Here is a 17,529-nt window from a genome sequence, read left to right on the forward strand (position 1 = left end):
ATACCTTACCACCAGGGGTGCACTTGCAAGAGACAGGTATATAAGGACAGGTCTCAGGCAAGTGCAGCATTCCAGAGCTGTGAAATAAAGGTGCAGGTCCAGAGTGACCTTGACTTCACTACATGCCTCGTGTGAATCTGTACTGAGGGGACAGGACTTTACAGTGGCGACGAGTTACGGGATTACAGAATCCACAGAATGGCGAACAACGGATCAGATGAAAAGTACAATGCGGGAGACAATTGGGAGGACTTTATAGAAAGGCTCCAGCAAAGCTTTGTAACCAAAGACTGGTTAGGAGACGACAAAGCAGACAAGAGAAGAGCCCATCTGTGGCTCGAAAACATACGCTTTAATGAAGGATCTGTTGGCACCCGAGAAACCAGCAAGCAAGTCGTTTGAAGAATTGAGCACACTGGTAAGAAACCACCTGAAGCCAGCGAGCAGCCTACACATGGCCAGACACAGGTTCTACAACTACAGACGCTGTGTGGGCCAGAGCATACCCGACTTCGTGGCGGAACTTCGGAGGTTGGCTAGTTTATGTGAGTTCTCCGATGAACTGAGGAGAGAAATGCTGAGAGACTTTTTCATTGAAGGAATAGGCCACACAGGCATATTCCGAAAGCTCATAGAGACCAAGAACCTGACCTTAGAGGCAGCAGCACTGGTTGCACAGACATTCTTGGTAGGGAAGAAGAAACGAGGTTGATTTACAATGCAGGTATGACAACTAACGAAATATCAGAACAAGAAGTTCACAGCATTAAACAAGCTGCTACACCCACACACAGACAAAACTGGGAGAACAGGCTCTCGACAGCAGGCAGAAGCCATCAAGGGCCACAGAAACGGCCGTTCACACCTCATCAACCCACAATGCGAGCAATCAACTACAAACTGAGAGAAGCTCAAGAGAGATCAGCCAGACGCAGCTCATTCTTTGGGAACACTTTAAACAATAGAACAGGTCTGTGCTGGAGGTGTGGGGGTGGGCACTCGTCATGGGGATGTCAATTTCAGCAGGCTGTTTGCAGAAATTGTGAATATACAGGGCATTTGGCCTGCAAGTGCAAAAAACGGCAGCTCGGCTGGTATACGAATCGGATGGGTCGGAAAGCGGACCAGAAGATGGTGGGGACAGTACCCAGGACACCGATGTACAGCGGGTCAACACGATCAATGGCCGCTGCTCCTACGACAGGACGCCTCCTATAATGATGAGGGTCCTACTCAACGGGATATCTGTCAATATGGAGCTGGATACAGGAGCGAGTCAATCTCTCATGGGCGCTCAACAATTTGAACAACTGTGGCCGCATAAAAGAGACAGACCAAAACTCACAAGGGTCGACACCACACTAAGGACCTATACCAAAGAAATCGTACCAGTCCTCGGCAGCGCCATGCTCTCTGTCACACACAAAGGGACAGTGAACCGACTTCCCCTGTGGATTGTCCCCGGAGATCCCCCAGCACTGCTGGGGAGAAGCTGGCTGGCAAAACTAAACTGGAAATGGGATGATGTCCATGCCATGTCATTAGAGGAACGGACCTCCTGCTCAACAGTTATAAAGCGATTTGAACATCTCTTTCAGCCAGGTGTGGGCACTTTCAAAGGGGCCAAAGTCAAAATCTACATCACACAGGATGCTAGACCGGTCCATCACAAGGCCAGAGCTGTACCCTATGTGATGAGGAAAAAGATTGAACACGAACTAGACAGGCTTCTGCGGGAAGGCATTATATCACTTGTGGAATTTAGCGACTGGGCAAGTCCCATCGTCCCAGTCATGAAGCCTGATGAATCCGTACGAATCTGTGGGGACTACAAATCTACCATAAACAGAGTCTCCCTACAGGACCAGTATCCGCTGCCCAGAGCGGAGGACTTATTTGCCACATTGGCTGGAGGTAAACTTTTCTCAAAACTAAACCTCACATCTGCGTATATGACGCAAGAATTGACCGAAGAATCCAAGATACTCACCACCATCAACACACATTGAGGTCTTTTCATGTACAATCGATGCCCATTCGGCATCAGGTCGGCAGCTGCCATATCCCAGCGCAACATGGAGAGTCTGCTCAAGTCCATCCCGGGGACGGTTGTATTTCAAGATGACATACTTATCACGGGCAGGGACACCGACTCCCATCTCCGTAATTTGGAGGAAGTACGAAAGCGGTTGGATTGGGTAGGCCTATGAGTCAAGAAATCCAAGTGTCTGTTTCTCGCACCCGAGGTTGAATTTTTGGGCAGAAGGATTGCCGCTGATGGAATCCGCCCAACAGAGTCCAAAACAGAAGCAATTCGCCTGGCACCCAGGCCCCGGAATGTCTCAGAACTGCGCGCCTTTCTCGGGCTACTCAATTACTTTGGGAACTTTATGCAGAACTTAAGCACGCTGCTGGAGCCTCTCCACGTGCTACTCAGGAAGGGGTGCGATTGGTTTTGGGGGGACGCCCAGGAATGCGCCTTCAATAAGGCATGCAACCTTCTATGTTCCAACAGTGTTTTGACTTTCTTTGACCCAGGTAAAAAGCTAGTTCTCACATGCGATGCATCAGTGTATGGGGTCGGGTGCGTTTTACAACATGTCAATAGTGCGGGCAAATTACAACCCATAGCTTATGCCTTCAGGTCACTTTCGCGGGCGGAGCGCGGGTACAGAACGGTGGAGAAGGAGGCGCTCGCGTGCGTGTATGGTGTCAAAAACATGCACCAATACCTTTTCGGGGCCAAGTTTGCGTTAGAAATCGACCACAAGCCCCTCACGTCCCTCCTATCCGAGAGCAAGGCAATAAACGCCAACGCCTCGGCGCGAATTCAACGGTGGGCACTCATGCTGGCGTCCTACGACTATACCATAAGGCACAGACCAGGCACAGACAACTGTGCCGACGCGCTCAGCAGGTTACCCCTGGCGACCACGGAAGGGTCTGACGAACAAGACTGTGAGATAGTCATGGCAATCAATGCCTTTGAGTCCACAGGTTCGCCCATGACGGCTCGCCAAATCAGAGCCTGGACGGCCAGCGACCCTACGTTATCCTTAGTAAAAAGATGTGTCCTAACCGGTGACTGGGCAGAGGCTCGCGATGCCTGCCCCGAGGAATTAAAACCCTTTCACAGGCGCATGCATGAGCTATCACTACAAGCAGACTGCCTGATGTGGGGCAGCCGAGTAGTTATGCCTCTGTGAGGCAGAGAGGGATTTGTCCGGGAGCTCCACCGCGAGCACCCGGGGATTGTTCTCATAAAGGCCATAGACAGATCCCACGTCTGGTGGCCTGGTATTGACGCGGACTTGGAGCTCTGCGTCCGAAGATGCACCATTTGTGCCCAACTCAGCAATGCCCCCAGGGAGGCTCCACTGAGCCCCTGGCTCTGGCCGACCAAACCGTGGTCGCGGGTGCACGTAGACTATGCGGGCCCATTCATGGGCAAAATGGTCCTCGTAGTTGTAGATGCATTTTCAAAGTGGATCGAATGCACCATTTTAAACTTGAGCACAACCGCCGCAACTGTGGAGAGCCTCGCAACCATGTTTGCAATGCACGGAATCCCTGACACATTGGTCAGTGACAATGGTCCGTGCTTCACCAGCGCAGAATTCCAAGACTTTATAATTGACTACGGCATAAATCACATCAAGACGGCACCGTTCAAGCCGGCCTCCAACGGCCAGGTGGAGAGAGCAGTGCAAATCATTAAACAAGGCATGCTTAAAATCCAAGGTCCCACGTTGCAGGGTCGCCTGTCGCAACTGTTGCTGGCATACAGATCTCGTCCGCACTCATTGACTGGGATCCCCCCCCCCCCCCGCGCAACTGTTGATGAAAAGGACTTTAAAAACAAGGCTCTCATTAATCCTCCCAGACATGCATGAAATCGTTGAGGCAAAGCGCCGTAAGCTGATTGAGTACCATGACAGAAATTCGAGGGGGAGATGGAATGAGATAGGGGACAAAGTGTTTGTACTAAACTATGGCAGGGGTCCCAAATGACTTGCACTGACAGAAACGGGCAAGGAAGGAAACAGGCTACTGGTAGTACAAATGAACAATGGCAAAACCTGCCGGAGGCATGTAGACCAAGTCAAAAGCAGATTTACCAACAACACTGCGGAACCAGAGGCAAACTACAATGTGGAACTCGCACCACACCTGGTGGACAGACAGAGGGAACAACCTGAGGAAAGGGCAATCCCAACAGACAGCCCAGGCGAGTCAACAACAATCACACCAATCGAAACAGACAGCCCAGGTGAGATACCAGCAACCACACCCAAAGAAAAACAGACACCAAGGCAAACAACTGAACCACAACTCAGACGCTCCACGCGAGAGCGTAGACCACCTGAGAGACTGAACCTATAAAGACAATAAGACCTTGGGGGAGGGTGGTGTCATGTATCTTACATTATTATATATAACTGTATCCTAACATGCTATACATGACTGTAATAAGATATGACCTGTAACCACCAGCATACCTTACCACCAGGGGTGCACTTGCAAGAGACAGGTATATAAGGACAGGTCTCAGGCAAGTGCAGCATTCCAGAGCTGTGAAATAAAGGTGCAGGTCCAGAGTGACCGTGACTTCACTACATGCCTCGTGTGAATCTGTACTGAGGGACAGGACTTTACAACCACAATAAGCAAGGGACCCAGTACTGAGCCCTGTGGAACCCCACTGGAAACATCCTTCCAGTCACAAAAACACCCATCAACCATTACCCTTTGCTTCCTGCCTCTGAGCCCATTTTGGATCCAACTTGCCACTTTACCTTGGATCACATGAGCTTTTAATTTTGTGACTAGTCTGCCATGTGGGACCTTATCAAAAGCTTTGTTAAAATCCATATAGACTACATCATATACACTGCCCTCATCGACCCTCCTGGTTACCTCCTCAAAAAATTCAATCAAGTTAGTCAGACACGACCTTCCCTTAACAAATCCATGCTGACTGTCCTTGATTAATCCGTGTCTTTCTAAATGAAGATTTATCCTGTCCCTCAGGATTTTTTCCAATAATTTTCCCACCACCAAGGTTAGGCTGACTGGCCTGTAATTACTCGGCCTATCCCTTCCTCCCTTTTTAAACACAGATACCGTGTTAGCAGGCCTCCAGTCCTCCACTACCGCACCTGTAGCCAGAGAGATTGGAAAATAATGGTCAGAGCCTCTGCTAGTCCCTCTCTTGTTACAGTCTGTGATACATTTCATCTGGAATGAGATCAAAGATATTTTCTAACTGAGGCTGATGTGTTGCAAGCGAAAACCTAATGAAAATCTCTCCCCAAACTTAAACTTCCAGCCACTAATCTGCACGTGTTTTTATTTTAAACTGTGATTTTTAATTATTTCTTCACACACCTGCTCCGCGCCCCCCCACCCCCACTCCCCCCCCCCCACTCGCACCTCGCTATCTTGGGATGGTCTCCTGCTGCGTCTCTTCTGCTGTCAGCAGCAGTTGGCTGTGGAGCTACTCACCCTGCCTGGGGCCTCCCTCCCTCCCACAGTCCCTGAGCTTGGAGTTCCCTAACGCCTCCATTCTGATTCACTTATCGTCTCTCCGATGGTCTGCACCCTCGCCGGAGAACCCCATCCCTCGCACTGCCCCTCCCCCACCCCGAGCACGGCCCCTCCCCCATCCCGAGCTTTGCCCCTCCCCCTCCCCACAACCTGAGCTCTGCCCCTCCCCCTCCCCCCATCCCGTGCACTGCCCCTCCCCCTTCCCCCACCCCGTGCTCTGCCCTCCCCCTCCCCACCCCGAACTCTGCCCCCTCCCCCTCCCCAGCTCTGCCCCTTCCCCCCCTCCCCACCCTGAGCTCTGCCCCCTCCCCCCTCCCCACTCTCTCTGCCCCCTCCCCCCTCCCTACCCTGAGCTCTGTCCCCCGAGCTCTGCCCCCCCTCCCCCCCACCCCGAGCTCTGTCCCTCCCCCTCCTGAGCTCTGCCCCCTCCCCCTCCCCACCCTGAGCTCTGCCCCCTTCCCCCCTCCCCACCCTGAGCTCTGCCCCTCCCCCTCCCCACCCTGAGCTCTGTCCCCCTCCCCCCTCCCCACCCTTTGCCCCATTCTAAGAACATATGAATTAGGAGCAGGAGTCGGCCATTCGGCCCCTCGAGCCGGCTCCGCCATTCAATAAGACCCTGGCTGATCGTCGACCTCAACTCCGCTTTCCCGCCCGATCCCCATATCCCTCGATTTCCTCAATGTCCAAAAATCTATCGATCTCAGCTTTTACTGTCTTATTGCTGATTTTCTTTCAGTTAACAATAAAGTCGCTTTCAGAGAAACGCCGCCATTAGTCCGCCGCTCAAAAATGCTGAAAGCTGGTCGGCCAAGTGTGGCATCGCACCTCAGAAAGATGCGGTCCTGAGCCGGTGTCTGTGGATCCGCCTCCCGCCAGGGCTCGCCCGTCAGTGAGCAGGGGGCAGGAACCCCGGCCGGTTACCGTTCCACAGCCCAGAGTGCTGCCCCAACCGAGACCCAATCACCCAGCACCGCCCAGGCACTGAGCCTGGGATCTTATTGTGCGGCTCGGAACCAGCCGTACGGGGGGGGGGGGGGGGAAGGGGCGGAGAGCCTGAATAAAGCAGTGTCCTTCAGGAGAAAGGGATATTTGGCCTCCCTGGCTCACCAATCACGCAGAACGGCTTCCGTGCAAACTTCATTCGGCCTCTCAGCCCTCGGTATCGACAACAGCAGCCAGCAGACCAGATCCGTACAGTGTACTCCACGCCAAACACCACGATCGTCACTATTTCCTGGGGGAGGGAGGGAGGGAGAGGAGGAGCCAAGTAGCAATTATTACATTAGATTGAATCCAGAAGCCCAAGCTTCTAAACTTGTACCGATCCTCAGTTAGACCATACCCAAAGCACTGTGCACAATTCCGGTCTCTATATACCTGGGTTAGACCACACTCGGAGCACTGTGCACAGTACCGGTCTCCATATACCTGGGTTAGACCACACTTGGAGCACCGTGCACAGTACCGGTCTCCATATACCTGGGTTAGACCACACTTGGAGCACCGTGCACAGTACCGGTCTCTATATACCTGGGTTAGACCACACTCGGAGCACTGTGCACAATTCCGGTCTCTATATACCTGGGTTAGACCACACTTGGAGCACCGTGCACAGTACCGGTCTCTATATACCTGGGTTAGACCACACTTGGAGCACTGTGCACAGTACCGGTCTCTATATACCTGGGTTAGACCACACTCGGAGCACTGTGCACAGTACCGGTCTCCATATACCTGGGTTAGACCACACTTGGAGCACTGTGCACAGTACCGGTCTCCATATACCTGGGTTAGACCACACTCGGAGCACTGTGCACAGTACCGGTCTCCATATACCTGGGTTAGACCACACTCGGAGCACTGTGCACAGTACCGGTCTCCATATACCTGGGTTAGACCACACTCGGAGCACTGTGCACAATTCCGGTCTCTATATACCTGGGTTAGACCACACTCGGAGCACTGTGCACAGTACCGGTCTCCATATACCTGGGTTAGACCACACTCGGAGCACTGTGCACAATTCCGGTCTCTATATACCTGGGTTAGACCACACCCGGAGCACTGTGCACAGTACCGGTCTCCATATTACAACGATGATATCCAGGCACTGGGGAAGGTGCAAAAGAGATTTCCAGGGATGATACAAGAACTGAGAGCTTCTCACTATCAGCAACGATTGAACAGGCCGGGGCTCGTTTCCCTATAAAAGCGAGGGCTGAGGGGTGACCTGATAGAGGTCTTTAAAATCATAAATGGTCTTGAAAGCGTTAGAAGTAGAGAGGATGTTTCCACTTGTGGGGGAAACCAGAAGTGGGGCCCATCGATATAAGACAGTCACTAATAAATCCAATGGGGAATTCAGGAGAAACTTCTTTACTCAGAGAGGGGTGAGAATGTGGAACTCGCTGCCACAGGGAGGGGTTGAGGTGAATAGTATCGATGCATTTAAGGGGAGGCTGGATAAACACATGGGGGAGAAAGGGATAGAGGGATATGGTGATGGGGTGAGATGGAGAGGGGTGGGAGGGGGCTGGTGGGGAGCATAAACCCCGGCACGGAGCGTGGGGCCCAATGGCCTGTTTCTGTGTTGTAAATACTTTGTCATTCTATGTAATGAAACTTTTCAAAGCATCTTGCACCAACTTGAGAGAGGGAGAGACCTGTGACAATTGTTGTCACACAAAAAATACCACTTGGATTAATAGACGTTTCTTCGTGCCTTTGCGAAATAGTTCAAAAGCTCTTCCCAAACCGAGAATACAGTGACTTTTCACACATGAAAACACAGCAGCCAATTTGAATACAAAATTCCCCCGAGTGCAGAAGGTTGAGGTGTAATCTGATCGAGGTGTTTAAGATGTTCAAAGGATTTGCTGCATAATCCCTCGATACTCTTGCAGCAAAACTCTATCAACCTCAGTCTTGAAAGCTCCACTTGCCACCCCACCCCCCTTCTCCTTCCGCCCCCTCCCCCCCCCATCTCCAACAGCTTTTTGGGAGAGAGTTCCAGATTCCCAGCACCCTTTGTGTGAAGAAGTGCTTCCTGACATCACCCCGAACGGCCGGGCTCTAATTATAAGGTGATGCCCCTTGTTCTGGACTCCTGCACCAGAGGGAATAGTCTCTCTCTAGCTATGGGTATGGTAGCATAGTGGTTAAGTTACTGATCTAATCCAGACCTGGATTAATAAACTGAAGCACGTAAGCTCAAACTCCACCATGACAACTGGGGGGGATTTAAATTCAATTAATTAAATAACTCTGGAATTTTTTGGGGTGCCAGTGACCATAATTCAGTCAGATTCAAGGTAGTTATGGATAAGGACAAGGATAGACCAGGAATAAAAGTCCCAAACTGGGGAAAAGTTAACTTTGCTAAGTTAAGGAGTGATTTGGCCACAGTGGACTGGAAACAGCTACTTGTGGGTAAATCAGTGTCAGAACAGTGGGAGGCATTTAAGGAGGAGATCCGGAAGGCTCAGGCCAAACATGTGCCCTTAAAGAAAAAGGGTGAAATGGCCCAGCGAGACACTCAGTTGTATAAGGCGGCTCACCACCATCTTGAGGATAATTAGGGATGGGCAATTAATGCTGGCATTGCCAGCGACGCCAACATCCTGTGAATGAATTTTGTGGGCCGACGTCCGGTGCACAGTCAATGCCATCGAGTCGCTAAAAACAACTCTGGGCCCTAACTCCGTTAGGTGTATCGAGGAGGCTCAAGCACGTGGGGCGATCCTGTCCGAACTGACCCCCGTCCGGTTGGAATTCCTCATCAGCGCCAAGCCCCAAAACCTCCCTCGGGAGCCGGCACCCTCACAGCTTGAGCCACCCCCAGGAAATCCCCTCCGTGCCTTTCAGCTCTGCGCGGAGGGAGGGGATTCCTGTACGGGCTGCTCCTGCACACTCTCCACCTTGCCATCCTCGTCTGCTGTCTGGACACGCCATGGCGTACCATCCTGCCGTCCGGAGGAGGCGGGGGTCCTCGATGGTGTGCTCGCTACGCGGGAGTCCTCCCCGTATTTATTGTGAACTTGGCCTAAAGGGTGGTGCACGGAGCAGTCCCGTGCAATAAGTTTTTAAGTCAGTTCTCGGGCTCCCAGGCCGCCTGCAATTTCTGCGGTCTGGAAGAGTCCGTGTTCCATGTTTTTATTGAGTGCACGAGGTTGCAGCCCCTGTTTTATTATTTAAAGGGGCTGCTCCTGAAATTCTGGCTGCACTTCAGTCCCACACTCCTGATCTTTGGGCACCCTGTGCGGAGGGGAGCGGGTAGGTCGGAAGGCCTCCTCGTAGGACTGCTCTTGGGCACGGCCAAGGGGGCCATCAGCCAGTCCAGGCAGCGGGCGGTCGAGGGGGTCGTTCAGCTCGACTGCCTGCCTCTCTTCCGCGCGTACATCCGAGCCAGGGTGTCCCTGGAGATGGAGCACGCGGTGTCCACCGGTACGCTCGCGGCCTTCCGCGAGAGGTGGGCGCCAGAGGGACTGGAGTGTATCATCACCCCCGGCAACCAAATTCAAATTTAATTTAAGTTTCTGTAAAAGTTTATTTGGAACTTTGTGGATTCTAGTGCCCTTGCCAAAAGGGGGCATTTGATTTAATGTTCTGCTTTAAAATAGTTGTAGAGCTGTTGCATTGGGAGTGGCTTAGCCAGTCATGTGATGTTCACAAGACTCAATAAAACCCCAGGCAATTGAGTCTCGGTCATCGACAATGGGGCAGGTGGTTGTGAGCCTGGTGGATGAACTGGTAATGTGTAATGGTAATGATTGTTAAACCTTTTGCTAATAAACCAACTGGTTCTGAATAGCAATGTGTTGCTATGAATTCTTAAGCAAAGAACCCATGAAGCAAATACATTACACCGTTCAAATCCTTTAATCATCTTAAACACCTCGATCAGTTGTCGGGTACGGTAACACAGTGGCTATGTGACTGGACTAGTAATCCTGAAGCCTGGACTAATGATCCAGGGACCCGAGTTCAAATCCCAGCACGACACTGAAATAAACCTGGAATAAAAAGCTAGTGTCAGTAATGGTGACCATGAAACTGCCGGATTACTATAAAACCCATCGGGTTCACCCATGTCCTTCAGGGAAGGAAATCTTCCGCCCTTTACCCGGTCTGGGCCTATACGTGACTCCAGACCCACAGCGATGTGGTTGACACTAACTGCCCCCTGAAATGGCCCAGCGAGACACTCCGTTGTATAAGGTGACTCGCCACCACCTTCTCCAGGGCAACTAGGGATGGGCAATAAATGCTGGGCTTACCCACATTCCGTGAATGAATTTTTTTAAATCACCCCTTAACCGTCTAAACTCAAGGCAGTTCAAACCGAGTTTATGCAACATATCCTCATAATTTAACCCTTTCATTTCAATTTAACCAGAATCCACAGCCTTCCGAGGGAGAGAGGTACAGATGCACAAAGTGTTTCCTGTATTTTGGAATACTCGGCTATCGCAGTCAGAAAGTCCCACAACAGCTCGAATTTTAACATGCTGTGCCCTGGTTCTGGATTCCCCCACCAGACAAGATAGGTAAGGGACTCCCTGGGCAATAGGTAGCTGGAAATAACTCACCAGAATATACAGTGCCCCTTCGGAGCTCTTCTCATACTCCTGGATTGTGGAGAAGACCGACAGCACCAGACAAGAGAAGACCAATAAAAAGCTGCAAAATACAAGCAGAGAAATCAGGATGGGTCAACCCTTCACAGAGGCAAGTCGTTAAACACATCATAGGCTGTGTCCGCTAACCGGGGCGGGGGGCAGCATTATGCACTCAATTATCACCCATCTCCCTGTCCCGATTCCTAAAGGCATCCAAAGCTTATGGTTCATCTATGAACCCAGGTCAAAGGTCAGTTGGCTCTTCCACCACGGTCTGCATCACCATTCATAGAATCTCAGAAATTTACAGCGCTGAAGGAGGCCATTTCAGCCCATCGTGTCCACGCCGGCCAAAAAAGAGCTACCCAGCCTAATCCCACTTTCCAGCTCTCGGTCTGTAGCCCGGCAGGTTACGGCACTCCAGGTGCACATCCAAGTAATTTTTAAATGTGGCGATGGCTTCTGCCTCTGCCACCCTTTCAGGCCGTGAGTTCCAGACCCCACCCTTTCAACTTGATCGAATTGTAGTTATTGTTGTAATGTGGGAAAAGTGGCAGCCAATTTGCGCACAGCAAGCTCCCTCAGAGAGATAAATGAACACATAATCAGTTTCTTTAGTGATGTTGGTTGAAAGATAAATATTGGCCAGGGCACTGACTGCTCTTCTTCGAAGTAGTTCCATGGGACTGTTTGCGATCACCCAAGAGAGAAGATGGTTTAACATCTGATCTGAAAGATGGCATCGCCAACAGTGCGGCACTCCCTCAGTACTGCCCCTCCGACAGTGCGGCACTCCCTCAGTACTGCCCCTCCGACAGTGCGGCGCTCCCTCAGTACTGTCCCTCCGACAGTGCGGCGCTCCCTCAGTACTGCCCCTCCGACAGTGCGGCACTCCCTCAGTACTGCCCCTCCGACAGTGCAGCACTCCCTCAGTACTGCCCCTCCGACAGTGCAGCACTCCCTCAGTACTGCCCCTCCGACAGTGCAGCACTCCCTCAGTACTGCCCCTCCGACAGTGCAGCACTCCCTCAGTACTGTCCCTCCGACAGTGCGGCACTCCCTCAATACTGTCCCTCCGACAGTGCGGCACTCCCTCAGTACTGCCCCTCCGACAGTGCGGCACTCCCTCAGTACTGCCCCTCCGACAGTGCAGCACTCCCTCAGTACTGCCCCTCTGACAGTGCAGCACTCCTTCAGTACTGCCCCTCTGACAGTGCAGCACTCTCTCAGTACTGCCCCTCCGACAGTGCAGCACTCTCTCAGTACTGCCCCTCCGACACTGCAGCACTCCCTCAGTACTGCCCCTCCGACAGTGCAGCACTCCCTCAGTACTGCCCCTCTGACAGTGCAGCACTCTCTCAGTACTGCCCATCTGACAGGAATTAGCTGGTATCCCTGGAGCTAAATGCTGTGAGCACAAGACAGCGGGTAGGAAGGCATCGATTAAACTAACCCATTCAACCATTACAGCAGCACAATCTGCTTCCACCCACGCTCCTGCTCATTTCATCAAGTGACTGTTGAAGTTAATCAGCAAAAGAAACCCTTGTCTACGTCAGTCTTTAATAACATCATCTGTCCTCGCATTCATCTGCTGGCGGACCTGCTCTGAGTTTCCAGAACGTTCCATTTGTTCTCGTAATAAAGTCTGTCACCAGTTGGAATCATTCAACTGAGGCACCAGCGCTTGTCACAAGTGACAGGAGACGGATTCAGGGACGTGAAGAGAAGCATGAGACAATCAGCGGGTAATATTTCTTCATACACTGTGGGCAACAGCTGGAACAGGAAGATAGAATGAGCGGCTGGGAATTAGTTAAGCAAGAGAGAGCGAGGAAGAGAGAGATAGAGAGAAAAACGACCTGAATTTCTGTAGCGCCTTTCACAACCTCACGACTTCCCAAAGCGCTGCTCAGCCAATGAAGTACTTTTGAAGTGTAGTCACTGTTGTAATGTAGGAAACAGGCACAGCAAGCTCCCACAAGCAGCAATGTGATAATGACCAGATAATCTGTTTTAGTGATGTTGGTTCAGGGATAAATATTGGCCCCAGGACACCGGGGAGAACTCCCCTGTTCTTCTTCGAAATAGTGGCCATGGGATCTTTTATGCCGGGCAGATGGGGCCTTGTCTTAACGTCTCATTCAAAAGACGGCATCTAGATTTTGTGCTCAAGTCTCTGGAGCGGGACTTAAACCCGAAACCTTCTGCCACAGTTGATACTGAAGGCTGTTAAGGCAACACAGAAGGCTTGGTATTGCAGAAATGGATCAAAGGGCTAATGGATCCCATTCATCTCAAGCTAACTTGTCCCACAATTTCCTGGCAGGTCCTGCGCTGTGCAAGAACTGATCCCCTGAACCAACTCGACACACTGCGAGCTCCATGGACGACACAACGCACAAAGCAGTGGGTGAGACTCCGATCACATCGCCTGCTCTCCCAGTGACTCAGACTCCTGACTGAAAGGACACAGTACGGAGGAGCGTGAGCCACTCGCCAAACTTGGGAGATGGTATAAAGACAAGAGGCGGCAAAATTGCCCCTTATAATAGCCCCGTTAGCAGCTCCGGGGGTCGCTAACAGGGCACAAGGCAGTTTTGGCCCGGGGGAGAGTGGGGGGGGGGCACTACCGCCTCCTGCGAAATTGCCCCGGAGGTTAGGGAGGCGCTGTCCCGGCAACACCGCACCCCACAATTAGCACCCCGGCGGTAACACAATCGCTGTGCGTCCAACTCCCCACCGCTCTGTGCGTCGTGAAGCTGGCGGACATCCACTTCTGGGGCGCTGTTTACACGGGAGACCTGCAGCGCACCAGGCCGCCATCTTTGTTTGTCAGCCGACTCTTGGGTCGGGTCGGCCATGGCGGCTCGGGGACACCAAGTGCAGCCTGGCCCCGGAAGGTTACTGCCCCCAATCAGGGCAAAGCGAAATTTCACCAGCAAGAACTTTCAGAAACAGAAATACACTATTTACGAACATAAGAAATAGGAGCAGGAGTAGGCCGTACCGCCCCTCGAGCCTGCTCCCCCATTTAATAAGATCATGGCTGATCTGATCATGGACCCCACCAGCTCCTCATAACCCCTTATCCCCTTATTGTTTAAGAAACTGTCGATTTCTGTCTTAAATTTATTCAATGTCCCAGCTTCCACAGCTCTCTGAGGCAGCGAATTCCACAGATTTACAACCCTCAGAGAGAAGAAATTTCTCCTCATCTCAGTTTTAAATGGGCGGCCCCTTATTCTAAGATCATGCCCTCTAGTTCTAGTCTCCCCCATCAGTGGAAACATCCTCTCTGCATCCACCTTGTCAAGCCCCCTCATAATCTTATATGTTTCGATAAGATCACCTCTCATTCTTCTGAATTCCAATGAGTACAGGCCCAACCTACTCAACCTTTCCTCATAATTCAACCCCCTCATCGCCAGAATCAACCTAGTGAACTTTCTCTGAACTGTCTCCAAAGCAAGTATATCCTTTCATAAATATGGAAACCAAAACTGCACGCAGTATTCCAGGTGTGGCCTCACCAATACCCTGTACAACTGTAGCAAGACTTCCCTGCTTTTATACTCCATCCCCTTTGCAATAAAGGCCAAGATACCATCGGCCTTCCTGATCACTTGCTGTACCTGCATACTATCCTTTTGTGTTTTATGTACAAGTAACCCCCAGGTCCCACTGTACTGCGGCACTTTGCAATCTTTAAATAATAACTTGCTCTTTGATTTTTTTCTGCCAAAGTGCATGACCTCACACTTTCCAACATTATATTCCATCTGCCAAATTTTTGCCCACTCACTTAGCCTGTCTATGTCCTTTTGCAGATTTTTTGTGTCCTCCTCACACATTGCTTTTCCGCCCATCTTTGTATCATCAGCAAACTTGGCTACATTACACTCGGTCCCTTCTTCCAAGTCATTAATATAGATTGTAAATAGTTGGGGTCCCAGCACTGATCCCTGCGGCACCCCACTAGTTACTGGTTGCCAACCAGAGAATGAACCATTTATCCCGACTCTCTGTTCTCTGTTAGTTAGCCAATCCTCTATCCATGCTAATTTGACCCTAACAGGCCCGTTATTTTTACAAACATCAACCCCACCCTCTCCCCATATCCCCCAACCTGACCAACCCACCCTCTCCCCATAACCCTCTGCCCCACCGACCCACCCTCTCCCCATATCCCCAAGTGAGAAGTGATAAATTTTATTAGAAAGAACGAGAAGAGGGAATATAAACGAAAAGGTACAATCCTAAAGGGGGTGCATGAACAGAGAGACCTGGGGGTATATGGGCATAAATCGTTGAAGGTGACAGGGCAGGTTAAGAAAGTGGTTAAATAAGCTTACGGGATCCTGGGCTTCATAAATAGAGGCACAGAGTATAAAAGCAAGGAAGTTATGATGAACATTTATAAAACATTGGTTCAGTCTCATAAGAACATAAGAATTAGGAACAGGAGTAGGCCATCTAGCCCCTCTAGCCTGCTCCGCCATTCAACAAGATCATGGCTGATCTGGCCGTGGATTCAGCTCCACTTACCCGCCCACTCCCCGTAACCCTTAATTCCCTTATTGGTTAAAAATCTATCTATCTGTGATTTGAATACATTCAATGAGCTAGCCTCAACTGCTTCCTTGGGCAGAGAATTCCACAGATTCACAACCCTCTGGGAGAAGAAATTCCTTCTCAACTCGGTTTTAAATTGGCTCCCCCGTATTTTGAGGCTGTGCCCCCTAGTTCTAGTCTCCCCGACCAGTGGAAACAACCTCTCTGCCTCTATCTTGTCTATCCCTTTCATTATTTTAAATGTTTCTATAAGAACATCCCTCATCCTTCTGAACTCCAACGAGTAAAGACCCAGTCTACTCAATCTATCATCATAAGGTAACCCCCTCATCTCCGGAATCAGCCTAGTGAATCGTCTCTGTACCTCCTCCAAAGCTAGTATATCCTTCCTTAAGTAAGGTGACCAAAACTGCACGCAGTACTCCAGGTGCGGTCTCACCTATACCCTGTACAGTTACAGCAGGACCTCCCTGCTTTTGTACTCCATCCCTCTCGCAATGAAGGCCAACATTCCATTCGCCTTCCTGATTACCTGCTGCACCTGCAAACTAACTTTTTGGAATTCATGCACAAGGACCCCCAGGTCCCTCTGCATCGCAGCATGTTGTAATTTCACCCATTCAAATAATATTCCCTTTTACTGTTTTTTTTCCAAGGTGGATGACCTCACATTTTCCGACATTGTATTCCATCTGCCAAACCTTAGCCCATTCGCTTAACCTATCTAAATCTCTTTGCAGCCTCTCTGTGTCCTCTACACAACCCACTTTCCCACTAATCTTTGTGTCACCTGCAAATTTGTTACACTACACCCTGTCCCCTCTTCCAGGTCATCTATGTATATTGTAAACAGTTGTGGTCCCAGCACCGATCCCTGTGGCACACCACTAACCACCGATTTCCAACCCGAAAAGGACCCATTTATCCCGACTCTCTGCTTTCTGTTAGCCAGCCAATTCTCGATCCATGCTAATACATTTCCTCTGACTCCGCGTACCTTTATCTTCTGCAGTAACCTTTTGTGTGGCACCTTATCGAATGTCTTTTGGAAATCTAAATATACCACATCCATCGTTACACCTCTATCCACCATGCTCATTATATCAGTCATTGAAGGTTGGCATGCAGGTACAGCAGGCGGTTAAGAAAGCAAATGGCATGTTGGCCTTCATAGCGAGGGGATTTGAGTACAGGGGCAGGGAGGTGTTGCTCCAGTTGTACAGGGCCTTGGTGAGGCCACACCTGGAGTATTGTGTACAGTTTTGGTCACCTAACCTGAGGAAGGACATTCTTGCTATTGAGGGAGTGCAGCGAAGGTTCATCAGACTGATTCCCGGGATGACGGGACTGACCTATCAAGAAAGACTGGATCAACTGGGCTTGTATTCACTGGAGTTCAGAAGAATGAGAGGGGACCTCATAGAAACGTTTAAAATTCTGACGGGTTTAGACAGGTTAGATGCAGGAAGAATGTTCCCAATGTTGGGGAAGTCCAGAACCAGGGGTCACAGTCTAAGGATAAGGGATAAGCCATTTAGGACCGAGATGAGGAGAAACTTCTTCACCCAGAGAGTGGTGAACCTGTGGAATTCTCTACCACAGAAAGTAGTTGAGGCCAATTCACTAAATATATTCAAAAGGGAGTTAGATGAAGTCCTTACTACTCGGGGGATCAAGGGGTATGGCGAGAAAGCAGGAAGGGGGTACTGAAGTTTCATGTTCAGCCATGAACTCATTGAATGGCGGTGCAGACTAGAAGGGCTGAATGGCCTGCTCCTGCACCTATTTT

At 50.7% G+C, this 17,529-nt stretch overlaps 1 protein-coding gene across 1 annotated transcript in view; it reads right to left on the reverse strand.

Moving 5' to 3' along the window:
* Window positions 1-17,529, reverse strand: part of kcnq2b (potassium voltage-gated channel, KQT-like subfamily, member 2b) — a 186,184-nt gene that overhangs the window by 90,646 nt on the left and 78,009 nt on the right. The window contains exons 2-3 of the mRNA XM_070895140.1: window positions 11,136-11,226; window positions 6,655-6,781 (exon numbers count right to left, since the gene is read on the reverse strand). Coding sequence (XP_070751241.1) covers window positions 6,655-6,781; window positions 11,136-11,226 — 218 coding nt within the window. The remainder of the gene's footprint in view (window positions 1-6,654; window positions 6,782-11,135; window positions 11,227-17,529) is intronic.

Source organism: Pristiophorus japonicus, chromosome 12, assembly GCF_044704955.1.
Source record: "Pristiophorus japonicus isolate sPriJap1 chromosome 12, sPriJap1.hap1, whole genome shotgun sequence".
In the NCBI taxonomy this organism is placed as follows: domain Eukaryota; kingdom Metazoa; phylum Chordata; class Chondrichthyes; family Pristiophoridae; genus Pristiophorus; species Pristiophorus japonicus.